At 46.2% G+C, this 25,884-nt stretch overlaps 1 protein-coding gene across 3 annotated transcripts in view; it reads right to left on the bottom strand.

The window, feature by feature from the left end:
* The window catches only part of PIGL (phosphatidylinositol glycan anchor biosynthesis class L), a 209,589-nt gene that overhangs the window by 62,593 nt on the left and 121,112 nt on the right, over positions 1–25,884 (bottom strand). For 2 of the 3 annotated variants that reach the window (XR_012468831.1, XR_012468830.1), the window contains exons 5-7: positions 13,216–13,247; positions 6,131–6,264; positions 3,321–4,343 (exon numbers count right to left, since the gene is read on the bottom strand). Coding sequence is in view for 1 of the 3 variants with exons in the window: in XM_074189275.1 (XP_074045376.1) it covers positions 4,245–4,343; positions 6,131–6,264; positions 13,216–13,247 (265 nt within the window). In the remaining 2 variants the exon portion in view is untranslated. Of the gene's footprint in view, positions 4,344–6,130; positions 6,265–13,215; positions 13,248–25,884 lie in introns of all 3 variants that reach the window. The other variant, XM_074189275.1, reaches the window with a different exon arrangement.

Below are 25,884 nucleotides of genomic sequence, written 5' to 3'. Positions count from 1 at the left end.
AGGGACTCTAGGGGTCATCACTGCCGTTTTCCTTGCATTATAGCTGAGGAAACTGAGCCTCAGAAAGATGAAGTGATCTCAAGGTCACATGAGTAGTAAGGGCAGGTTTTGCACCCAGGTCTTCTGACTCCAAATTCATCCTTCTGTCCACTCCCCTTTGAGCTAGCTCTTCTTTCTTACCTCTATTATCACATGGAGATCTTCAGGTAGGTTGCTCTTAGCCAGGAAGATGTTCACATTGGTCTACATGGATGATCCAGATTTTCTTTTTCTTCCGTCTTTTTTTTAAGTGAGGGGATCAGGGTTAAGTGACTTGCCCAGGGTCACACAGTCAAGTATCTGAGGTCAAATTTGAACTCAGATCCTCCCTACTCCAGGGCAGGTGCTCCATCTATTGTGCCACCTCCCTGCCCCAGGCTTTCTTCTTCTGGGCAGGCAGGTGGGAGACTCCTTGGATAGGGTGCTGTAAATATTGTTGAGCATAGTCACCATATTATTTACTTTTGTTGTTTTTCTTTGCTACAAAGACACAAAGGAGTGTCCAGTTCCCAAAAGGAGTTGGGGTTGCTATCCAAAAGTGACGTAAAAACACAATTCATTTCTTAAGAAGAGAAAGGGAAGGAATTGTCCAATGGGGTTTTAGAAGAAAGAGAAAGTGATGGAAGAGATCAAGGCCCTCAGAACAATCCCATAAGAAAACCAAGGGGACCTTAGTAACGCTAGAAAAGAGCAGCTTTTAACTGAAACTAAGTAGTGGGAAATTCTAACAACCAAGCTTGCCCCCAAAGAGGAAAAAAGAGGAGAGATAGAGAGGCAGGACTATGGGTGCAGATCTCTACCTTTATATCAAACTGGGTCTTCCTATTGATTAATTTTACTGAACTATATCTCCCCTTTTTTATTCTTTACCACTGGAAGAAGGAGAGATGGAATGGGAAATGAAGGCGATATATAAACAAAAGTTATGGAGATATGGAGAAGCTTAAGAATGAATTCTCTTCATGTTTCTACAGGGCCCTGCCCACCATGCTTTTCCCCCTTCTTATTTGTGTCTTTTCCCAAGTGCTCCCGCTCCCCCAGAGGCTACCCACAATGGGAGGTGGTTTCCCTCAAGGTCTTTTCATATTTCATGACTCCCACTGTAACTTGCAGACTACCCATCTGTCATCTTCATTCTTTTTGTGCTCCAATTAGGCCTCACCTGGATATATTTTCTTCCATTTCTTATACACAAATTACTTTAAAGAGTGAGCTTTGCTCCCTCCCCTCTGCACTTCCTTTGCCCCAAACATTCAAACCAGAACTCACTTTTACAGAAATTCAGTTAAAAAAAACCAACAACTTCTCGGGAGAGTGCTGGCTTGTACTGGAAAAATCCATTAGGTTGGAAAAAAACTGACTCATGACTCACTGAAGTGGCCTTTCGGGGAGCCCTCAGTTGACATTCTCCTCTTCTGGCTTTTTGGAGATGATCAAGCCAGTCAGGGAAGGAGATCATCAACTTCCTCTCCTCTATGGCCATCCTGGACAAAGTGTATTTGCACACTAGAGCACAGATGTAGGGTGGGGCCTGAGAGGCCCACAGAGTGGAAGTGACTTCCCCAAGGTCACACAGGTGGCAAGAGGCAGGATTTGGAACCAGATTCTTTGCCTTCAGAGCCAAGGCCCTTTCCTGGTTATCAGGAACTTTGTTTCACCAATGAGAAAGCCACTCCTTTTACAAGACAGTCTACTTTTCCAGAGCTCTAGTGAAAAAGTTATGCTTTGGTTTTAGAATAAATTTCTTAGAAGTTTTTTTAGAGGTAGCATAAACCAGATTCTCCACACCTGCTGCTCCCCGTATGCCTTGTGGGGCCATAGAACAAAGTTAACCCTCTCCCATGGGATAGCCTTTTATATATCTGAAAATAATCATCATGATCTCTTTTTTCCCCCCTTGAACTGGAGAAGTCCTCAAAGCCTGTGAGTCAACCTAGGGGGGAGCAGGGGTGGAGGGGCAACTTCTTCTGGTCTCTGCAGAACATAATCTTGCCTCCATTTGGATGCTGTTTATTGCAGATGGAGTTGGAGATAGGGAGTTACGGAGAGAGGAGGTGTCCCAAGGTCAGCCCTTAAGTGGAGACAGTTAATTATCTGTTTGGGTGGATTTAAGGCTGCAAGAAATTGAATTTCTGATACCTGGCTGTTTCCAAGCTGCTGTTTTATAGGTTAATGAAGTCAATAGTGAGAAGATGGCCTGTGGGGATAATGTCTGGTGGACCATGAGGCTACATCAATACTGCTTTTCTGGGGCTTGAAATGTCTAGGGGGACTGTAGTTCCTTTGTTTAAAAATCTGGTGACTTAAGAATTCTAGGCTCAGAATTGTGGTATATGAATGTGATGGAGCACTATTGTTCTATAAAAAATCATGTGTGGACAGACTTCAGAAAAGCCTGGACAGGCTTGCATGAACGGATGCTGGGTGAAGTGAGCAGAACCAGAACACTATACACAGTAATAGCAATTTTGTGAGATGATCAACTGTGATGGACTTTGCTCTTCTCAACCATTCAGTGACCAAAGATGGCTCTAAAGGACTTGCGATGGAAAATACCATCCAGAAAATGTTCAGAGAAAAAACTAAATGCTGAAAAAGTATACTGTTTTCACTTTTTTTCTTTTTCTTTTTTTCTTTTGGTTTTTGCAAGGCAATAGGGTTAAGTGACTTGCCCAAGGTCACATAGTTAGGTAATTATTAAGTGTCTGAGGTCATATTTGAACTCAGATTCTCCTGACTCCAGGGCTGGTACTCTATCCATTGCACCATCTAGCTGCCCCTAAATCTTCTTTTACAACATGACTAATATGAAAATATGTTAAACATGATTATACATGCATAACCTATATCAGATTACTCGCTGTCAAAGGGAAGAGGGAAGAGAAGGAGAGGAAGTAGAAAAATGTGGTACTTAAAATCTTACAAAAAGATGAATGTTGAAAACTATCTTTGCATGTAATTGGAAAAAATAAATATTAAAAAAAGAATTCTAGGTTCACAAGCCTCCATAGACCAACGTTAATCCCCTCAAAGCAGTAGGGTGGGAAGAGCTGGGATCTTGCCAAGGGCACTGATCCAGTCCTGGCTTTACCCTTTCCTTCCTGATTGTATTAGTAGCCATCTCACATTTTCCTTTTCCTATTAATAGATTAACGAGTATCAGAGCTGGAAAAGAAGCTAGGGACCAGCCTGTCACTCCTGTGCTCCCACATCCTCCATGGATACCCAGTACCCACCCAGTAATCACAGTTCAAACTCTTTTGCCTGGTTGGCCACTCTACCTTGCCGGTGTTAACAGGTGTCACTTTCCTCCATGCAGCCCTCACTCCTTGTTAGCTCAGGCAGGTCTCTGCCCCTTCCCCATCCACCAAGTCCTCATCCTTCATTCCTTTGCTAGGCAAGGCATGATCCCAGGCTTTCTGAGTAGGAAGTCCAATCTACCTGGCTAGCAGTCATCTCTTGTGGCCCAGGTGGTTTGGACCTCTCTGATTCCCTCCATCAATGCAGGTCAGTGCTTCTTCTGTGATGTATAGTCTTAGAGACTGACCTGGGGTCACAGAGGTGGGGCAGGAACATAGGTCTTCTGCTCCCAATTGTGTCACAACTGACAGTTGGGTAGTGCTTTAGGGGTGGCCTAATCCTTTATGAAGATGATCTCCTTTGAGTCTCTGTGAGATTGGTCCTACAGGAGTTGAGGTTCAGAGATGGGAAATGACTTACCTACTTCCCTACTTCCAAGTTCAACTTTCTTTGCACTATCTCATAAGAAATAGTAAGACCAATTTGAAAATATCAATACTTTAATAGTGAAAGAAAAGGAACCAGCTCTTATCTCTCACTTGACTGGCCTTCTGTTCTTCCTATAGTATCAGGCCACCTGAATCACAGAAATCATTGAGCTGGAGGCTCAGATCTGTCCCGTTTCCTGCCAATTCAGGTCTTTTGGTATTGCCAGTCCTAGGCTTGTGGAGGACAGAAGCTTATTGCCTCTGACAACTCAGTGCAGATGACCTTCGCTGTCTGCTTCCTGGAACCCTCCTACAACCTCAGGAAATCAAACAGTTGTACAGTGACCCTTCAGGTGTGGAAGGCCGCCAGAGCTGCGGAGCTGGGTCCAGCCCTGTGAATTTTGGGTCTGGGTCAGAGAGCCCCATCTTCTCGGAACTCTTCTCCTTTGTTCTGGGTTGTTGAGACTCTCCACAGCGTTAAAGGAAGTTCAGTGAGTTGATGACCATGAAGCGGGAGAAGATGATGTAGAGGACCCGGTACCAGAGGAGCTGACTCTTGTGACAGAGCATGGCCTTCTGGAGGGAGGAAGAAGGACAAGGATGAGGACTTGTGCCTACAATGACATTGGCCCCAGTTCACCTGGTTAAGGCACTTCCCATAAAGTTGGCAAAGCTTTCTCCTTCTGTCTTGGCATCCCCAGGACTTAGGGCTAACATCTACTAATGTTGGACTAGACAGAACTCCCTGAGCACGGCTGGGCTGATCACCCCAAATTTAAAAAGGAAGAAAGCAAGAGGGGGAAGGACTTCTGTAGGGACCCCCAGCCAGGAAGCGCAGAGATGGGCATGGAACCCAGGCTTCCCAGATCCAAGGACAGTGACAGGAGAGGAGCAGCAGTAGCCCCTGGGGTCACCTAGAAGGTGTGGGAGGCTTCCTTCCTTTCTCCCTCTGTCCACCACATCACAGCTACCCTTGATTAATTTTACTATATAAAAATGTGGTTGGGGAGGAGGGCGGAGGCTCTGGGGGCCTGAGATGGCTGGATGAGGAGACTGAAATCAAACTCTGATACCCCTTGAAGGGCAGAGTGAAGCCTCCAGAGCCGAAGCATCTAAGAATGGCCTGTATGAACTTGTCCAAATCGCTTCCCTTTGGTAGACCTTGCTTCATTTGTAGAGAGTGGGTGTTGGCCTGGATGAGCTGGAATGGCTGCTCCATCTCTCCATGCAAAGTTCCCATGGGCCTTGAGGAGCCCTTCATGATCTACCTCTTCTGCCCTTTCTCTTTCAAGGTTCTCCTCTGCTCTCCTCCTCAGAGACAACTCCCAGATCCAGCGAGGCCCTCCAGCCCTCTCTCCTGAACTTCAGTCCTGAATCATTGACTGACCTTTGGATCAGTGTGAACTGCTCATCTCTCAGACACCATTAGTTCAACATGTCAGTTTTTCTGGTTGTCCAAGGTGGAAGTCTTAGAGTTAGCCTCAACTCACATTGAGGCATTCATATCATTCATTTATTCATTATGTTTATTTTAAGTAGGAATAGAGCACTGGTTCTGGAGTCAGGAAGGAAGGCTCAAGTCCCCGAGTTCAAATCCAGCCTCAGATCTTACTAGCTGTGTGCCCCTGGAAAAGTCACTAAACTAGGTTTGCTTCAAGTTTCCTCATCTGTCAAATGATCTGGAGAAGGAAACAGCAAACCACTCTAGTACCTCTGCCAAGAAAACTCCAAATGAGGTCACAAAGAGTTGAATACAACTGAAATGACTGAACAAATCTGTTAAGATTTGTTCATTCAACACTTATGAAATACTATCTTCCAGTTATCTTGCAAGCCACTGGGGTGCTGTTTTTCATTCATATCAACTCCTCATGACCCTACTTGGAATTTTCATGGCAAAGATTCAGGAGTGATTTATTTCCTTCTCCAAAACCATTGGGGCAGACAAAATCAAAATCACAAATGAGTCTTGCCCCCAAGGAGCTTACCTTCTCCTGGAATAATGTACCTTTTTTGGGATTGATACTAGTTCCAATGACTACTCCCCCTCCCAAAGAAACTTTTTTTTTTAGGTTTTTGCAAGGCAAATGGGATTAAGTGGCTTGCCCAAGGCTACACAGCTAGGTAATTATTAAGTGTCTGAGATCGGATTTGAACCCAGGTACTCCTGACTCCAGGGCTGGTGTTTTATCCACTGCGCCACCTAGCTGCACCCCCAAAGAAACTCTTGATGTGACTCCCTAACTTGGAACAAAATAAAAGGTGATGGCAGATGGTCCTCTTAGTTTAGACCTGCCAGAGACTCAGAGATTGATGGGCTTTGTCTCTGACCATGGCAGTGGGAGGCATGGGACCTCACTCACCTTGGCCTTCTCTAATTCTTTTTTGGTTAAGACAAAGAGAACATCCTGGGTTTGTAACCAGGTGAAGGGTATATCCAGTATGGACAAGTATTTCCTCAGTATGTTCACGGACTCCAAGGTAAGGACTGAACATCCTGGAAAAGAGGTTGGATGAGGGAGGCAGGGAAAGGAGAAGGAAGAGAGAGGAAAAGGTTAATTCCTTTATTATGAGCTCATGGATTTTTCCCCATGTGATTCTTCCCAACCACTTTGCCCCCCTTGCCAGTTCAGCCCTACCCACTACACTGCACAGGGAAAAGAACAGTGGACTAGAAATTAAAAAAAAAAAAACTACCCAGCTAAGGCCTCTAATTCACAGTGACTGACACTGAGCAGATCATCAGACGAGCTTGCCTCTTTGTAAAATGACAACGAGATGTAAGGGATGGACAAGCTGATCCTGTAGCTGGCTCTTCAAGTTCATGAATCTTTTGGGGTCAGATCTGAGACATTCTTAATGGAAACCAAAGCTGGACTGGGGACCCCTGCTTTCTTAATCCTTTCTTCTCATGCCCGTTACATAGATTGTAGATGCTGCTTTGAAACAATCTTCACTGTTCATGGTTCCCTGAAAGGCCCCTCTGTGCGAGGTACTATCTCCTCGTTTTGAGTCCGAGATTCTGGATGAACCTCTGGGGTTCCTTGCTGCTTGTGGTATCCCTGAGTGAGTCACTGAACTCTCTATAAAAATGGAAAGGTCCCTTCCAGTCCCAAATGCTACAGCTCCTCACAGCTCACTTAGGAAATGTGGTTCAAAACATATACATTACAGTCAGGGCTTCAGTTTCTATAGAGCTCAAGGGTTGGCAAAATGCTTTCCGTATGTTTGATCTTCACAAACTGCTTGTTTCTTCTTCCCTGTTCCAAATGTTCTGCATTGTGCTTCCCCTTCCCCTTCCCTCCCTCCTGGACTTCCTCATAGGAGTATATGACCCCACCGCCCTTTTTATTTACCCAGTGATTGCCATCTACCCATCTGCCATGCCAGATCAGCCTCTTCTAGGAAGAACTAGCCTGCTTTTTGGCTAAACTGTGAGCATTTATGTGGAAGGATCCAAATGGATGGGCCTAGAATCTTGGGAATTCTTAGTTTGCAGACTTTGAATTTGTTTTTCTTGCTATTTCCACATGATTGGCTTCCTTTGTAACTCTAGGAGTTTTAGCTTATGCATTTAAGTACAGGATTCTGGGAAGGTATCCATAGGTTTTCTCTAGGCTGCCCAAGGGACCAATGATGCATAAAGGTTGAGAGCCCCTCCCCATGGGCAGCTCTGATCTCCCCAGAATACTACCATCAAACTTTGGGGATATTCTCAAACAGTCCCCATTAGAGGTAGAGAACCCAAACCAGGCTGGGGAAAGGCTGGCCAATTGGGCAGTGGGAGGGAAGACTAGGAACCACGGTGAAGGTCATCCAGTCTGGGCCTGCCTGGGTAGGGGCTGCAGTAAAGGTCTGGGAGCAGTAGATGGCGCCCGACACTGCTCCCTTGTGGGTAGCCAACCACGTGTGCCAGCCTAGGATAGGCAGGACTCACACATGGCCTTTCCTCTCTTGGGCAGGCTTTGGAGCCAGTCACTTCCCAGATCAGATACCTTGGCAGAGCTGCTGGGATTCTGGGGGCCTTGTCCTGGGCAGGGGCAGGGGCTGCTCTGCTGGGCTTGGCATCTGGGCAGGGGTGGGGTAAGGGTGGTGGCTCCAAAGGCTAGGCTTGTTTTTAAAAGTTGTATTATTCTTTGATATAAGGGATGACTCTGCAGTGTGGAAGGGGGGTAGAAATCTGGGCAAGATAAGAACTAAGTACATCAATAAAATTTATTTTTTAAAATGCTTCAAGGATGCCTCTATTTTTATTGCCTCTCCCCCCACCCCAAGCCACTTCCTCTTAAAACTTCCCACCACAGCTGCTTATTTCAAAGAACCAGAAAAGGAAATGTCTCCTTGGTGCCGGGGATATTTCCTTTCCTCCGGCAGTCATACATCATCACAGCTGAGAGGAAGCTGAGAGCTCATTTACCTCCTATGGTAGCTAGATTGCAGATAGGGAAACTGAGGCAGGGGTCAAGTGACTGGCCTGGGGTCATACTGTGTCTGAGGCTGGATTTGAGCTCAGAGCTTCCTGATTTTACCACTGAGCTGCCTCATTTTTTCAGAGGAGGAAACTGAGGTTCAACCTTGTGAGTTCTTTATTATCAGCCTCATTTGATAGATGAGGAAATTCTCAGAGAGGCTAAATTCCTTGCCTGGAGTCCCACAGTTCATGTGTGGCTGAGGTGGGGTTCAAGCCTGGCTCTTCCTAACCACCCCCCCATGTTGGTTTAAGAACCCGGGCTTCAGGAGTCCCCAGTGTTCCTTCCATTATAACCACACTGGGTCTCAATGAAAGATGGGCTAGTTCCTTTTGGAGGCTGTTTCCCGGTTCAGTCAAAATGAGCCCAGATACCCTTGAGAGGAAGAGGAGACAGAATTAGAGCTGGGAGAGGCCTTCACAATCTAGTCCAACTTCTTTGTTTTACAGATAAGAAAAAGGAGGCCCAGGGTTAGAACCTGAGTTTTCTGTTCTTCCCATGTGGAATCCAGGTGAGGGCCAAGGAAGTGTCCTCCCCGCACCCACCTTGGGTGATTGGCCAGACTGGCTAAGGGAGGACAGGGAGGATAGAAGATGGAGGCCAGGAGAGGTCCAGGGACTGCAGGACATCTTGCATCATCCCTTCCTCAGTTTGGTCTATTCTGGTGGTGGGGAGAAGGTGACAACCCTGGGGCAGTCTAGAAATGGAACGGGTATAGGGGTATGGGAAGTTGAGGAGGGGTTTTTGGGCCGTTCAATAAAGAAAGGGCTCTTTGGCTCCCCACTCTCTGTGAAGGCCTAGCTCAGCAAGTTGGGCAGTGAGCCAGGGAAACCCCAGGCCTGGAGGAGAGTAGCCACAGTGACCCTTGGGAGAGGGCAGGGCAGGAGAGGAGAGTGTCTGGAGGCTTCCAAGCCTCCTGGCCATGCAGCCTGGAGAGACTAAGGCAATGGAGGGGGTGCCATCCTGGGTAGCTAGGCCATGACTGTGTTATGTGAGTGTCTACATGTATATGGATGCGTGTATGGATGTGTGAGCGTGTCTTTGGTCAAAGTCAGTGATCTCGGGCTGCTAGTCTCGGGCCACTCCAAGTGGCAGTGGTCTTGCTCAAGGGCAAGACGGCTAATTTCCATCTAGGGCAGGAAGGATCTGAGGGGGAAGGGAAGCCAGGGTGGAGCTCAGTGCTTTGGAACACGCAGACGCCTCTTTCTCTGACCTTGCCAAGGTGAGCCAGCTCACCCGGCGGGTCCAGCTGGCTTCGCTGTAAATGATTTATAATTTATGAGGGCGCTAGGCTGACGTGGGAATGGAGCAGGCCTGGGCCATGTTTCCCCTATCTCTCCAAGGAAATCTTTGGGCTGCACCACCCCGCCCCCCCCATCGCTCAGTTCTCATTAAGCCTTTCTCAGAGCCAGCTCCTCAGGCCTGCCCGATCACATGCCAGTTGGGCAGCTCGGCCCGGCCTATATTTGGAAGGGCTTAGTTAGAGTGCTGCTCCCAAGCTCGAGCCTTCCCAGAGATTGTTATGTGCAGGCGGAGAGAGGAGACGGAGATGATGTAATCCCTCCCATCCGCTCAGCCCTCTTCCCCTGGTGGAGAGCTGCTTAGCCAACCCAGGCTGAGGGTCCTGCACCTGCCTCAGGGGGAGGGGGCTGCCAGTCTACCCAAACGCTCAGGAGGGGAGGACCTGGTCCAGAAGCAGAGAATATTCAACCCCTCGTTGGGGGCTGCCCGAGCCAATACCTGGGGGGGGTCTCCAGAGCTATATGGGGGATGGGAGAGAACAGACCTTAGAGCTCATCTCCCTAAATGGGTCTTTTTTTTTTAACACAGGAGGATACTGAGGGGGTCTGGACAGGTTTTAAAGCCCACCTAAGATCCTAGACTCTGGGCAAATCAATCAAGCTCTCTGGGTCAGATTCCTCTTTCAAAGAAAACAAAGGAGACTCCTCATTCCTCATACTGATCAAAATATGTATGTTCAGTGCTAACCTGACTGTTCACCACTGAAGGGAGGGGGGTGGGAGGGGAGAGTGGAAGGAAATTTTGTAATTTAAAAATATACATGTGCATACGGATGAAAAGAAATAAATAAATAAAAACAAACAAAGGAGACAAGGTTGGCCTCATGGCCTCTGAGGTTGCTTCCAGATGTAGACCTAGGATGAGGGTCCTAAAACTTGTGATCCTGATAATTAGGGGCAGAGATGGGATGAGAAACCCGCCTATTCAGACTTCTGGTCCCAGTGCAAGTCTGAATGTCATCTTAGGACCCTCCTTTCCCTTGAAATGCTCAGAATGTGAGAACTGGAAGGGACTGTGGAGGCCACTGGGATCACGGTTTCTATACCTTGTTTGTATCCTGGACCCCTTCGGCAATGTCTGGGGAAGCCTATGGCCTCTCCTCAGACTTTTATAGGGAAGACATAAAATACATGGAATTATAGAAGAAATAAATCATCTTGAAGTAGTCATCAGAGTAGGTATGGCTTTTTTTTTTTAATTCGTAGTCCTCAGGTTAAGAACCTTGGACTAATCTCTTCTTTTTTACAGAGCAGGAAATAGACTCTCCCAGAGGTGGAGCCATTAACCCAAGGCTATCCAGGTAAATAATGGGGAAGCGAGAATCCAAACCAACTGTGGGCACTCTGGATTCCTCAGATCCCTTTCCTGGGAAATCACAGGCCTTCAGGGGTTGCCTCCCTTCATTTCTATTTAGAAAGGGAAACGACAGGTATCTTTCCCTAGAGAAAGTTCCAAACCATTTTGGTCTCAGTCTTACTCCTTTCCTTGGGACCTCTTTATGCTTTGACAGAGACCACAATGCTAAATCTTTTTATTTATTGATTTATTTAGATTTTTGCAAGGCAGTGGGGTTAAGTGGCTTGCCCAAGGCCCCATGGCTAGGTAATTATTAAGTGTCTGAGGTCGGATTTGAACCCAGTTCACCCCCACAATGTAGTCTTGGTTGACATATCTGACAGAAAGTAAGGGTCCGTGGTTCTACCTCTGGGTCCCAGATTGATGGTGGATTTCCTAACCATCTGCCTTGCTCTCAACAATGCAGAACAATTTCATCTTGTTGTCCTGGAGCGGGGTTTATAGCCCAGGAGCTTGGTGCCCACCTCTCAGAGATTCTGTTTCCTGCTCTGTAAAAAGAAGAGATTAGTCCAAGGTTCTGCTATCCTTCCTGCGCTGTGTGGTGATCTCAATTTAAAAGAAGGATGCCTCAATTCAGACCTCAGCTTAGATCCTTTCCAGTGGTGTGATCATAGCATCACCACTAAAGTTAGAGCAGGAAGGGACTGCATAGGCAGCAGGCTCAACCCCTTAATTTGACCCAGGAGAAAACTGAGGACCAGGGATGTTAGAGGAAAGAGAAGAAACATTTTTTCCCAAGAGATCCAGATTTGTCGACTCTGTTTCAGTCTTGAAAGTCCATTTTGCTCTGGGATCCCTCAAGAGCCAGAGTCACCTTCTGGTGACCAAGGTCCCCCAGGTAATTGGAGGCAGGCCCTGGGCATGGGGCCTGGAAGGGATGGTGTTTGCCCTCCTGATCCTGCGGCACTGCTGGAAGGAAAGCTCTTTGCAGACACAAAGCCCGACTGAAATGTGAGCTGGTGGACATATCTGGGCTGCCCCGGTTTGGGAGGGAGGGAGAGAAGTGTTCACTGAATCAAGTGAGAGCTCCATCAGTGGGTGGAAGGTCAGCGTTTGATGCCCAGCTCAGTTTGTTACTGACCAGCTATGGAATACAAGTGCTTAGGCTCACGAGAATCTTGGGACTGTAGCTCTAGAGCCTCAACCTAAACATGGGGAAAGTGAAGCCGAGGGAGAAGAAATGATCTGTCCAAGGTCATAGGTAGGAAGTGGCTGAGCCTGGATTTGAGCAGGTCTTCTGCCATTGGAGCCAGTGTTCTTCCCATAAAGCCAAGATTGAACAATGTCCATGTGAACTCTGTCTCCTCAAGGCCTTGCACTCTGTAGTCGCCTCACAAGTGTTTTTGTGGAGTATGGTTTCTTACATTTGAACCTCAACTTCCACCTCTGTGAAATGAAGGATTTGGAGTAGACAGCTCGGGCCCTTCCAGTTTCGAGTTCTATGACCGACCCATTCAAGCTAGATGGACTGAAGTGAGGGCCTGGGGAGGCCAATGCTTTGCCCTAGAAGAGGCTGATTCCTCTTGGGAGAGGTTCCCTACTCTAAAGAGGATTTGAGAAGCAGGGCTGGCAGTACCCACAGGTGCCTGGCACCTCCATCATAGGCCATCAGGGCAGCGCCTTGTTCTTCCTACCCCTGAGACACAGAGCTTTCAATCTTTGGTTTCCAGGATGCCAAAGGGAGAAAGAATCAACCTCTCACCACCCTGGGAGGAGGAGGTGCAGATGACTTGGAGTTGATTGGGAAAAGAACTCAAAGCCCACCCCTCCTGGGTGGCCCCATCAACTTCATAGATTCCTCAAAGTATTTCAATTTTTTTTTCTTCTTGATTTCTTATAATCAAGACTCCTCCCCATTCTAACTCACCGATGGGCCTGAAATGTCCTCTCTAGAGGCTTTGGGGTTCCAGAGCTCAGAACAAAATTAGGACTTAATTCCTTGATGATTGACTGATTTCCAGTCTCCTGTTATAATGCAAATACATGAAGTGGTGGTGGGCAGAGTGGGTTGGAGTTTGGGAAGAGTGGGTTGGTAGGCTTGGCTCTTGGCCTCCTTCTCTCCCCCCCAGCTGACCTTTCCGGACCTCAGTTTTCTTCTCCTGCAAGATAAGGGAACTAACTTCCATGGTCTGTTCTTCTATAATCCTGCCTCAGGATAGGCCCTGGGCCTGAGAATAAAAGGATGAAGGGGGGCTTTCTTTGATTCACAGCCCCTCTGCTCCTGACCCCAACCAGTGCTCCAGATGGAAGTCTTTCTCCTAGCTATCTAGGTGGCTTAAACAGAGTGCAGGGAATATCGCTTGTCAGGGAAGCGATCTTACCTTTGGGCAGTTTTCCCTTGGAGTGTAGGAACCTGGAGAAAGAAAGAGATACCTGTGATTTCACTGATTCCAGGGAGGGAAGTCCCAGTAACAATCTTCTGTCAGTTTTATCTCCTATTGATGAAAATGTGAGTTCTGACCTGTTTAAAAGTTGAGTTAAAAAGTTCTACCAGAAAGAAGTCTCCAAGTAACCTAAACTGAAGAGGACCTCTGGAACAACATCCGAAGCCAAGGACTTCACCCAAAAGGGCTCCAGAAGAAAGAAGAAATGGAATTGAGAGTTATAGTATTGTTCACTTTCTCCCTTTTGCAATCTTCTTAGAGATTTGCCATGTGTCTGGCCCCATTTGACAGATACGGAACCTGAAGGCTAAAGAGGAGATGAGTCAAAGAGAGGTGACCCTTTGTGGAGGCCAGGCCTTTCATAGTCATCCCCCATCCCATGGCAGCCCAGTGAGTGGGAGGACAGTTGAACCACTCCTATGGGGGTTTCCCTTATCCTAGGAACAAGGTGTGTGGCAAATCCAAAAGATTTGTATTTATTTGCATACCTACCAGGCACCTGTTCTGGCTGAGACTACATTCATACCAGGGCCATATTTAGGGCAAAGGCACCCAAACACTCCACCCGTGATTTTTGCACCAATCAGTTCAGAACATGGAAGGGGTGGAGACATAGCCAGCTGGGTCAGCCTGGACTGCCTCTCTGCTCTTGGCTCTGGCTGGAAGGAAGCAGACAATGCCTGGGCCTGTTCTGCCCTACCCTTACCCTTGGCCACAAGAATGAGGGAAAGGTTGTACCCTGGAAAACTCCAGGGTGTCATCTGCCTCCTCTGGGGCCAATGCCAAGGTCAAGATGGCAGATCCATAACAGATCTGGGAAAGTATAGACTCCTGATGTTGGGGTAGTGTGAGGGAGGAAGGGGAAGGCTAGATCAGCCAAATATGATCTATCTTAAAGTGGCAATGCAGCTAAGGAGCAGTGAACCCCATCACTTCTCAGGCAGGTATCACACAATGGAAAAAAGCCAGCTTCATTGTCAGGAGACCAGGACTGAATCTGAGCTCTGGTCCTTAGCTGTGTGACCCCAGGCAAGTCACTTGGTTACCCTACTCACAGTTTCTCTCTCAAATAATGATAGTAAGCCTTTGGGTTGTGAAGAGAATGCTATGTAGAATGCTTCAATATGTATTTTAATACTCAGGGATCTATGAATGTGTTAGATGGTTCCCCTGCTTCAAGTTTCTCTCTCCTCCACTCCACACTTTACTCCCAGTGATCTTCCTAAAGTACAAGTCTGACCCAGGCACTGACCTACTCAATAAACATCAGTAGCTCCCCATCACCTCCAAGCTGAAATGTAAAATTCTGTTCACTGTTCAAAGTGCTTCCAAGCCTGACTCTCTCTTACCTTTCCAGTCTTTTTATACCTTACTCTCCTGACATCTCTGTCTGGTCTCCAGCCTCATCTTTCTCTTCTTGGCTTCCATCAAGTCTCAGCTAAAATCCCACCTGCTACAGGAAGCCTTTCCACGTTCCCTGAATGATAGTGCTGATTCTCTGTTAAAGATCACTTCATTGTCTGTTGTCCATATCCCCCATTAGTCTGGAAATTCCTTGAGAGCAGGGGCTGTCTTTTGACTTTCTTTATATTTCTAGTGCTTATTCTGAGGATAATAATGGTACCTGCTTCATTAAGTGGTTGTGAGGATTAAATGAGATAATATATAAAAGTAACATATAAAACCTTCACTCTGCTTTGGATATCTATAAAATCTGGCATTTTTGTAGGTGCTTAATAAATAAAGATTTGCTGACTGACTGAGAATATCCCTCACCAGGATAAGCAATCTCTTCACTAATGCAAATTTTGACCCTTCTATTGACTTTGATAGATATGACTTTGGATACCCAAACTATCCTTATCTAATAGCTCTGAACAATGGTCAGCCAGGGAGTGGGTCACAGAACACTAAGGAGAGAAAGAAACTATTTAGGGGACCTTCCTGTTCCCTAGAGGAAACCATAGTCAGCCAGACAGGTACCCTTGTCCTATCTTCCCAATCTAATTACAAAGATACCACTCTGAATAACTTATGTTGATCTTCAGCCAATAAGGTCAAGAGAGTGATGAGGGGCAGCTAGGTAGTGCAGTGGATAGAGTCCCAGTCCTGGAGTCAGGAGGACCTGAGTTCAAATCTGGACTCAGACACAATAATTACCTAGCTGTGTGACCTTGGGCAAGTCACTTAACCCTCACTGCCTTGCCAAAACAAAAAAAAAAAGATAAGAGGAATGAAAGAATGTTGAGGGAATAGAGTAACAGCAGCTGCCAATCTGTGAGATTCCCCAGAGGTGGCTTCAAGGATCATGGTTAGGGGGTGGGAAGTGTCCTACTGGGAGAAATAATGGGTCTTGAAATTTGTAACTCTGCCCCAAAGCTGTGCTTGATGATCAGTCAGTGAGTGCAAACTCACTTCAATTCATTCTGTCTTGCTGATCATAGTCCATGTCTCATATCCATTTATCCTGGCCATCTTCTGATAAATGGTGCCATTTGCATTGCTCCTTTTGGCCCCTCCACCTCCACCTCCTTCCCTGGGAGTAGGAAGTGATCAATGTTACTATTGATTTGAGGAAGGGACTGACAATCAATGGCCCTGCTGTCTCATTATTTATCTCTGTGACTCCCTAGCCCTCACTTCTCTATAACCATTTTCTCTCTGTATGAAAATATAAACACTTTATTGGTAGGAACTATTCCATAGTAGGTACATAATTCTTTTTCATTCATTGACTCATTGGAGTGAATGAAGAAGAGAAATATTCTCTCACTTAGGAGAGAGGTTCGGGTGGGAGGGACTACAGCATAGGAGGATACATTCTCTTTCATAGCTTTATTGGTTGATTTTTTTTATATTTTTTTTGCAAGGCAAACGGGGTTAAGTGGCTTGCCCAAGGCCACACAGCTAGGTAATTATTAAGTGTCTGAGACCGGATTTGAACCCAGGTACTCCTGACTCCAGGGCCGGTGCTTTATCCACTACGCCACCTAGACGCCCCTATTGGTTGAGTTTTGTTCAAGTTTTTCTTTGCTACAAAGAAGGAAACAATAAGTAAATCTATATTGGGAAAGATTTTGATGTTTCAAAGATATAAATTGGGGCAGCTAGGTGGTGCAGTGGATAGAGCATCAGCCCTGGAGTCAGGAGGACCTGAAAGTTATAAATAAGTTATTAGGGGTGGTTAGGTGGCGTAGTGGATAAAGCACCGGCCTTGGAGTCAGGAGGACCTGGGTTCAAATCCGGTCTCTGACACTTAATAATTACCTAGCTGTGTGGCCTTGGGCAAGCCACTTAACCCCACTTGCCTTGCAAAAACCTAAAAAAAAAGTTATTAATTAGGAAAAAAATAAAACATAAATTAAAGGGGAAAAGCCATAATATACTTGCTTTCTATGATCTCTAGGAGAGATTATTTGTTGTTGAAGCAGGATCTTGTGTCTACACCTGGGCACAGCCCCTGTGGGCTCTTTAACTCCTGGCTGAGCACACTGTCTACCTTTCTTTATATGGGGCAGTAGATAAAAGTCCTTGACTGTAAGATCTGAGTTCAAATCCTTCCTCAGATCTTCACTGGTTTTGTCACTTAAACCTGTCTGTAAGTTCATTTGTAAGATGGGGATAATAGGAGCAAATAGCCTCACAGAGTGATTGTAAAGATCACATGGATAATATACATAAAGGAATTTATCTAAAACCCTCAAGGTTATCTATTATTCTTATATGATGGAAGGTTATTTTAACTCTCCACTGAGAAGGGCCTTCCATATCTGGCAGTGGGCCCCTTAGTCTGCTCCCTGAGTCCACCATCCCACCCTCTTCCCACCAAGTCTGGAGGGCACAGAGACCTCAAATGAGGTGTTCAGAAGGGGATATGTCACCTAGTGAACTCTCCTTCCAGCCCCAGGAAGGGCTGAGCACCAAGTCTGAAGAGCCTGGTCTTCTTCCTGCTCCCAGCAGGCCACACAGGCTAATGAGTGCTTTCCCAAACCAATCCTTCTCCAGGGCCCTTGGAACGCTTTCTTGGAAAAGCTCCAAGTAGGGGAGAGGTAGCTGTTCTCATTGTTGCCATTTTGGGAATCATGTATTTAGACACTCTTGTTGGCTGTGGCTTGGGAAGGGGTGTGGGGGTGGGAATGCAATCATGTTGGCCTTGAGCCATTGAGCGAAAGCTTAAAACTGAGGCTCGTTAGTGGTTCTATGGAGTTGGCTTTATCCCCAAACTGGCAATACTGGCCCTTTGCAAGATTCAGAATCTTGTGGTTGTTCACTTGTTTCAGTCGTATCCAACTCTTTGTGATTCCATTTGGATTTTGGCAAAGACACTGGAGTGGTTTGCCATTTCTTTACCTAGCTCATTTGACAAATGAGGAAACTGAGGTAAACAGGGTGATTTGTCCTAGCGCCTGAAGTCCAAAGTTCTATGCATTATGATGCTTGAGACACAGAAGCTTAGGCCCTCCATTTTACAGAAAAAGAAACAGGCTCAGAAAGGGTGGCAACTTGCTCCAGGTCACACAGGTAGCAAGGGCAGTTTGGAATCACAGGATCTACAGCTGGAAGGGATCTTGAAGGCCATCTAACCCAGTTCTCTTATTTTATAGAAGAGGAAACTGAGGTCTCTGAAAGTTAAGTGACTTGCCCAATATCACAGAATCTGAATTTGAACCCAGGTCATCAGACTCCAAATCCAATTAATGTTTCCATGCCATTAAGGATATCCCTTTGTTAGGCAAAGGGTGGCCATTCTCTTCTCCCCCCACCCCCAACATCCTCTACATCCCAGGGCAGACTCAGGGTGATGATATTTCTCACACTCATAATTATAAGAACAATCAGCCACCTTCCCCAGGGAGGGATATCTTCCAGCCAACAGCAGATCTTTAGGGTCTGGAAGGGAAGTGGAAGCCTATCTGTGAAATCCGAGGAGGGTGAGCTCTGAGGACTTTTGACCTCACCCCAAACTGAGGTTGGTCAGCCAGAACTCCCTATTCTCTTGTCATCACCTTGTACATTGTCCAGTGGAATGATAACTAACTAACCTTGGATGCACCGAGGTTTCCTTTCTAGGGAAGTCCTGAGTTTGTTCCAGACTCTTTAGAGGGGTTGCCAAGGCCCTCCTGAGCCTATCCCTCTGTTCTTTCCAGTACTTGTTACACCTTGTTAGGTCTGTTCTTTGGCTCCTGTTATTGCCTCCACCTCGTAATGGTTTATCCACTGCTTCTCTATAATCCAGGACTATTGTCTCTTTGAAAGTCCAGCTTCAACTTCACTTGCCCTAGGAAGAAGTTGGTTAGCTGTGCCCCAGATCTCTATCCCTTCAACAGTTAGGTATTTAGTTCTGATCCACCCAATCTCCCTTTGTTGAGACATTATCATGTACATTTTCATGAGCATTTTTTTTCTTTAACTGGATCGGTGATGGCATTGGCAGGGGTACTTCCAGTGTGGAAACTACCTCCCCCAAGGCAGAATGGCACCTGCTTTTCATTGAACTACCTCAGGCCTGGGGGTCACTGGGAGGCTGTGGCAGGGTCACCACCTGGAGCCAGGACCAACCTCTCAGTCTTCCTGACTCTGAGGATGGCACTACACATTACATCATTCTGTTTCTCCTGGGGAATCATTTTCAAAGCTGGTTTTTTTTTTTGCAGTAGCTATGTCTTGTTTCCTTGGTTTCCATCTCCTCAGACTCTCAGTAGTTCCCATGGGGACCCTTACCAGGGCTTCCAACAGGCCAGGAAATGTGCTCATTAACTCAACAGAGTCAATGGTGATGGTATTATTGAAGCATTTTTCTTTTAGGGGAAACAAGTAAGAATCTTTATTTGTAGGGAGACTTGGGCTGGAGATGAAAACAACACTGTCTAGTCATCTGATTTCCAGGATATCCCATGTTACAATTTGGTGCTCAGGTCCCCCAATCTGGGAGAAGTGCAGGCCTGGAGATGAGGGGTCCATTATCTTCCCCAATGCAGCCTCCTCCACCCAATCAATCCAACATCAACTGCTAATACAGAGAGAAGCCTATCTGTAAGAAACCTGAGGGACCATGAGTTTGGTGGAGGCTCTCCAGATGTTTCATACACATCCGTGCACACACACATGCCTCCCTCATTTCATTTCCCTCCACTTTCCTTCTCTCAGGCTACAGAGTAGAAGGAAGAAAGATTTGGATGTCTGGGTGCCTTAGGTTTCATCGCTATCCTGGTGCTAGCAATGCTTGGGCAGATGCAGGTCTATCTAGGCACTTGGTGACCCAGTTTGGGTCTATTCCAGGTTAGGGACTAGCTTAGTGTTAAAAACTCCAGATTGTTTTCCTCTATGGCCAAGGGAAACTAGGCCCCTGGACTCACTTGCAACAAGGCTGCTGATTTACCCAACAGTTGTAACAGTTGGTGAGTTTGTGTGTGTGTGTGTGTGTGTGTGTGTGTCTATGCATGTGTGTGTCTATGCGTGTGTGTGTCTATGCACATGTGTGTCTGTGTGTGTGTGTGTGTGTGTGTGTGTGTGTGTGTGTGTGCACGCACGCGCAGAGACCTTTCATCATATAGGAGTCCTCAAACGAGGTGTTCAGAAGGGGGCATGTCATTATTGTCCAGAGAATACTACCACCTTTCATTCTCCCTGCCCTAGGGAAAGAGGGCTACCTGTCCCAGGAGTTTCTAGAGAGAGGATCCCAGAGTGAGTTCAAAATTAATATAAATCACAGGAATCAATGAATGTCCGATCTGGAAAAGACCTTTCAAAATCATCTATGCTTGGGTTCTTAGCCATTTTGGTTAGAATTGTATATTTTAAAAATTTATTTATTTTTAGAATCATATTTTTAAATTCACAAAACAAAATAAGTCAGTGATACGGAAATATGGTCATATTCAAGCACCCCAGGTTAAGAGCCCCTGATCTAGGCTAGTCCTTTCATCTGAAAGAAGAGAAAGCTGAGGCTTTGAGACCTACCCAGGGTCACACAGCTGCCCAGGGTAGGACACCACCATCTGGTCACACAGGCTGGGCCTCTCTCTTTTTAAAAAATTAGAATTAATTTTTAACTTATGGAATAAAGTACATTTATTTCCATAGTATAGTATAATAAAAAAAGATGATTGCACATGCAACAGTGAATCAGCTATATATAACTTGCTATTCCCTTAAAATATACAACAATGTTATCATGTAAATGTTTTTTCTTTTTTTCCTTCCCTCTCACACATCAGTGCATCACTTGGCTCCTGATGAGCCTTGAGTGGGAGTCTCTCTCTCCCTCAACCCCAGGTCCTTTTGAATATGTGATGCTCATCTGCAGTTGCCAGGGAAACCACAGACAACATCCAAGCCGAGTGCCAGGCCTGGCTTTCTTAGCTGAGGGATCTCCCATCCATCCCTGCCCCTCGCGGCTGCTCTGGTAGCCTACTGCTCCTTTTACATTTACAGAGCGTTTACTGGGGCCTTGCTGTTTGTCATATTGAGTTAAGCTCTGAATACGAAGGAAGGCAAAAACATGTTCCTCCCCCCCCAAGAACTTATATCCTAAAGGCAGAGACAACATGCAAATACCCATGTCACATGTGCGGCATACACGGGGCAAATGGGAGGTGAAGGCTTCCTGCAGAGTCAAGGGGGCCGGGAGGGGAAGTGCCAGGCGTGGGAAGCCAGGGAGAGGCCAGGATGGAGTTGGGGAATGGCCATGTCTGCACGAAGAGATGCAAGCTCAATATCCCTGGATCACTGAGAACATGGAAGGGAGGGAAGTGTAGAAAGCCTGGGACACGTGAGGAGGGCCTTTCACAGTCAAATGGAGCACTGTGTCTTTGTGCCTAGAACTAAGAGGGAGCCACTGGAGCTTAGGTAGTGAGAATGTGACGGATCAGATCTGGTTTGTAGGAAAATCATGTTGGGTTGGAGGGGGAGAGGCTTGAGGCAGGTGGACCAACCAAGAGGCAACAGCTCAGATATAAGGTGATGAGAGCTTGTACCAGGGTGGTGGCAGTGACAGAGAGAGGGGGCATATTTGAGAAATGTGATAAAGGTAGAAATGACAAGTAGAAAGGGCTTGGAGTCAGAAAGACCTGAATTCAAATCCTGCCTCAGACAGCTACTAGTGGCATGACCCTGGGGAAGTCACTTAATCTCCATTAGCCTCAGTTTCCTCATCTGTGAAACAGTAATAATAGCACCAACCTCTTTAGGTGCTTTGTAAACTTTGAATCTCTATATAAATGCCAGTTATGATGATGATGATGGTACCTGAAGTTTTTCTTAGCCAGCTGCCATCTGTGTACGGCCATCTAGGTATGGGTTATCTCACCTAATAGAATGCAAGCTTCCAGAGGGCCAGGGCTTTCATTTTGTCATTATATCCCCAGCACATGTCCAGTGCTGGCCTCATGTGAGAACATCCAGGGTTGCCCAGCCCCCACTCTCACCTCCTTTCCCTTCAAGTCCTTTACTGAGCTTTCTTCAATAGCAGGGAGTAACCTTTGAAGTCAATAGATCCTTCCCATCAGGGATGTCCATGATTGACCCCTGTCTAGAACAGGGATTTCTTTTCTCTTTAGAGAATAAGGGACTGCTCTGTGGACTAGTGAGCCTCTTGCAGGCAAGTGCAGTCTGGGAGATCCCCAGAGGGTCAGGGAATTCAGAAAGAGAAGTGACCTCAGATTCTACCTCATCTTATAGATAGGGATACCACTGGCCTTTCTTTACATAAAGTTTTTGGGGGTGCAGACTGAAAAGTGACTTGACACAGCTGGTAAGTAGCTGATTGGGTCTTCATGAATCCAGTCCCAGAGTCCTCTCATTTATACATTGCCTCTTTGAGCTAAGATGCCTGTGGGCTGTGATGTCGGGTTAGCTGCTTAACCCTCTAAATTCCTACCTCACTGTTTAAATGGAGCTTGAAATTCCCATAGGAAGACCCGACAGTATTTCTTTCATTCCAATTATCACACAAAAAGCTACAACCAAAGACTGACTGGCAAATGAAAAGACTTCTACTTATGGATTCACCATCTGACCCTAGATTTGGGGGGGAGGTGAAGTTGGTCCAAAAATTTGTGGGATGCAACCCTCCTAGGATTTATCTGCAAGGCTGGATCACCAGTAATTAGATCCTGATCCAAAGATTTAGGACCAAGTTCCCTAATGGGATCGTCTGATTCCACAGTGTGCTGCCAATGTGATTTGATTGCAGTACTTCCCCACTCAATGAACTCCAGTGGCTCCCTATTGGCTTCTAGGCTAAAATACAGAGAACTTCACAATCTGGCCTCAATATCTCTTTCTAGCCTCAATGGACAATGTACAGCCTGGACTAAACTGACCTTCTCGCACTCCTTGACACCACTCCCCTCTGTTTGGCAGAGACTGAAGAACCAGTCCCTCCAGGAAGTCTGCCCTGATTCTCCTCTGCTCCTGACTCCCAAACTGCCTTAGAGATGACAATTTGGGATTTCTTCTCTTTCTATTTATCTCCCTTGCTAGAAGGTAAGCTCCTCAACAGTTAGGATTGTTTCATTCCTCAGTACCCAGCTCAGGGCCTGGCACAACCAATGGACAAGCACTTATCAACTGCCCTCTAACAAGGAGGATTAAAAGGAAAGAAAAGGGGTAAAAATCAGGCCAAACTGACTCATAAATAGCAATCATAATATTCCATACCCATAGTTCCCCACCTCTGCAGAGAAAGAAAGGAGGTCCATTTTCATACCTCTTTTCTGGATCTGTGGGTTGGGAAGGCTATTTTGGAAACTGTCTGGAGGAGGGATTGGAGAGGGGGGTAACACTGGGTCTACTCCAAAGGTAATACTGGGTCTGCTCTCACTGTTACTGCAGGCTGCTCCTTTATGGTTGTCAGTGGACAGAGGGCAGAGACTAGCCCCCAGTTTGCCTGTCTGGGTTCACTGTGGATGGAGAAAGGGGTCTGCCAAGAAGGTCTGTGGGAAAGGGTTTTAGTTTTTTCACCCTAGCCAAGGAGACGGCAGGCAGAGCTGGCTGTGCATGGTGGAAAGACACCAGGAACCTTAGCGATGTGGTCACGCTCTATTTCCTCTGTGAAACCAGCCGTGAAAAAAACCCAAGGGCCCCTAAAAATAAAATTAACTCTTTGCTTCCCACAAGTCAGCATTTCCTCATCATCGTGAGGATGTGAGGTCATATGGGGAGAGAGAAAAAGAAGGAAGGAAGGGGCCTATTTACCCCTTGTTTTTGACTTTCAGTCTAGCCTCCTAGGATGAAATCAAGGCTGGCAGTTTGGGTGACAACTTGCTGTCCGTGGTACTGAGGTCACAGGGTTCTGCCCCTGGAGTCCCCTTCTCAGGATCAGGCACAAACCCCCAAGAGCCCCGTGTCTTGAGACGGCCGCTTTATTCAGCCTGGCATTGCCTGCCTTGGCTTGTCTCCTCCTAATCTAGCATGACTGCACAGTCTCTTGCTTGGTGCTACTCCTGGATTCACTCTGAGGAGAAATAACTAGAAATTCTATGGAGCTCTAAGGTCCTTAAAATGCGTTTCTCACAATAGTACCATAAGAAACATATGTGTGGATGTATATATCTATCTATATCTCTTTATCTATCTATCTCTTTATCTATCTATCTATCTATCTATTGAGAGCCAAGCATTACTATCTTTATATTTCAGAAGGAAAACCTGAAGTTCAGAGATTTGCCCAAGGTTGCAGAGAGGAAGCATTGATTAAGCACCCTGCCATGGACTGTGACTCTTCCTAGCTGTGTGACCTTGGACAAGTCACCTGATCCTGACTGCCTTGCATCCAGGGCCACCTCCAGTTGATCTGCTTCATAGTGTGGAGGAGAAATGAGGCTGGTGCCTGAGCCCAGCACCCCCATTCAGATCTACTACATGAGCAGGTCATGGCAGCACCTCCCTGATGGCACAAGGAGTGTGTGCCAAGCACCTTGGGCTAAGTGCCGGGAACAGCATGCAAGTCCAAAACAGTCCTCGAAACAATGGGGAGATGACATGTATATAGATAAACATGTACAGTACAGGTGGGGAGTAGTGGAAAGGGGTTAAACCCAGAACTCTCCTAAAGCCAAGGCACCACTGCCTCCATGGTAACTGCTATATTTTTCAGCCCAGAATTCTATTTATTTTTGATGATTCAGTTTGGCTCCACCATTTGTCTCCCAGGGGTTAGGATGATTCCTCTGCTTCTACATGGACCCAGAACGCCTTGGGTAGGGCTGGGCACTGGAGGGCAGTGTATGCTGTGTAGACTAATGGGAACAGTGTTCTTGGGAGTGATAGAATCTAGATTTGAGTCACCTTCTATCTGTGTGACCTGCTGCAAATCACTTGACCTTTTTGAGCCTCAGTTATGTCAACTATAAAATGATAATGGTACCAAGTCATACAAAAGACAGAGTGCTGGGCCTGGAGTCAGAAAGACCTGAGTTCAAATTAAGATTCAGGCTCTGACTAGATGTGTGACCCTGGACAATTCATCTAACCACTGTCTCATCAGTTCCTTCAATTGTAAACTTGATATTGATAACACCCGCCTCCCAAGGGTTTGAAAAGATCAAATGAGATCATATTGGTAAAGCGTTTAGCACAGTGTCTAATGCAAGGTGCTCCTCTTTCCTAACAGGGTTGTCAGAATGGAAAGGTTTTAATCAACCTTTACAGCACACAGAAATGGAAGTGGTCGTTTTCCTTCTTATTGGTCAATCCTACTGCCCAGAATAGTAGAGAAGTGTTCAATGTTGCCTCAACAGAGATACTGGCTCTTGCAGCCCAATAGAGAGCTACCCTTAAAGGGAACTGCAGGAAGATGTTAAGAAAGGAGAAAAGGACTTCCCATACCAGAAGGAGGGAGACATCCTTCTGCCATATGTCTTCTCTACAAATGTTCTTCATATTAGTACTATGAGAGCTCACTCTGCTCTGGAGTCTTCTGGGAACATTTTGTGCCTATTGTTCATATCATATTTTCTTAATAAATAAACTTTTCTAAAAGCTATTTATGTCTGGTTGTTAATGTAAAGTACATTGATGGGGGCTCAAGAGCCACAATACTGAAATTAAACCTATAAGATTATTCTTAAAATCCTGAGTAGTTGTAGTCAACTGCCTCTCTGGGCACAACAAATCTCAAGTAGGAGTACAGATTGGGGAAGAGCCTCTCCTGCCCTGGGGAGGGATTATCTAATGAACTAGAAATTCTTATATCTGTCTGTCCTGGATGATGATGTTGTTTGTCCTTCATTACAGAAGAAGACCACAACAGCAGGGAGGTGATGCCACGATAAGCATATGAATTGGCTTTGAATTAACTGTGCTAAGTCACCAGCCTCACTTTCTCCTCTGGAGCCATCTGGGTCCAGTGGCCATTTATGGAGCAGGGCAACTGGAGATGGTCCTGGATGCGAGGCAATCCAGGGTTAAGTGACTTGCCCAGGGTCGCACAGCTAGTAAGTGTCAAAGGTCTAAGGTCAGATTGGAACTCAGGTTCTCCCTCTAGCATTGGGGATCTATCAGGTTCCCCAGAAACATCCTTCCCAACATTGGCATCACTCAAGCACTTGCTAGTTATCAAACCCCTTGGAATCATTCAGCTGTCTTTGAGAAATGCCTTCTCTG

Source organism: Macrotis lagotis, chromosome 5, assembly GCF_037893015.1.
Source record: "Macrotis lagotis isolate mMagLag1 chromosome 5, bilby.v1.9.chrom.fasta, whole genome shotgun sequence".
Taxonomy (NCBI): Eukaryota; Metazoa; Chordata; class Mammalia; order Peramelemorphia; family Peramelidae; genus Macrotis; species Macrotis lagotis.
This window is presented reverse-complemented; position numbering and strand designations above follow the sequence as displayed.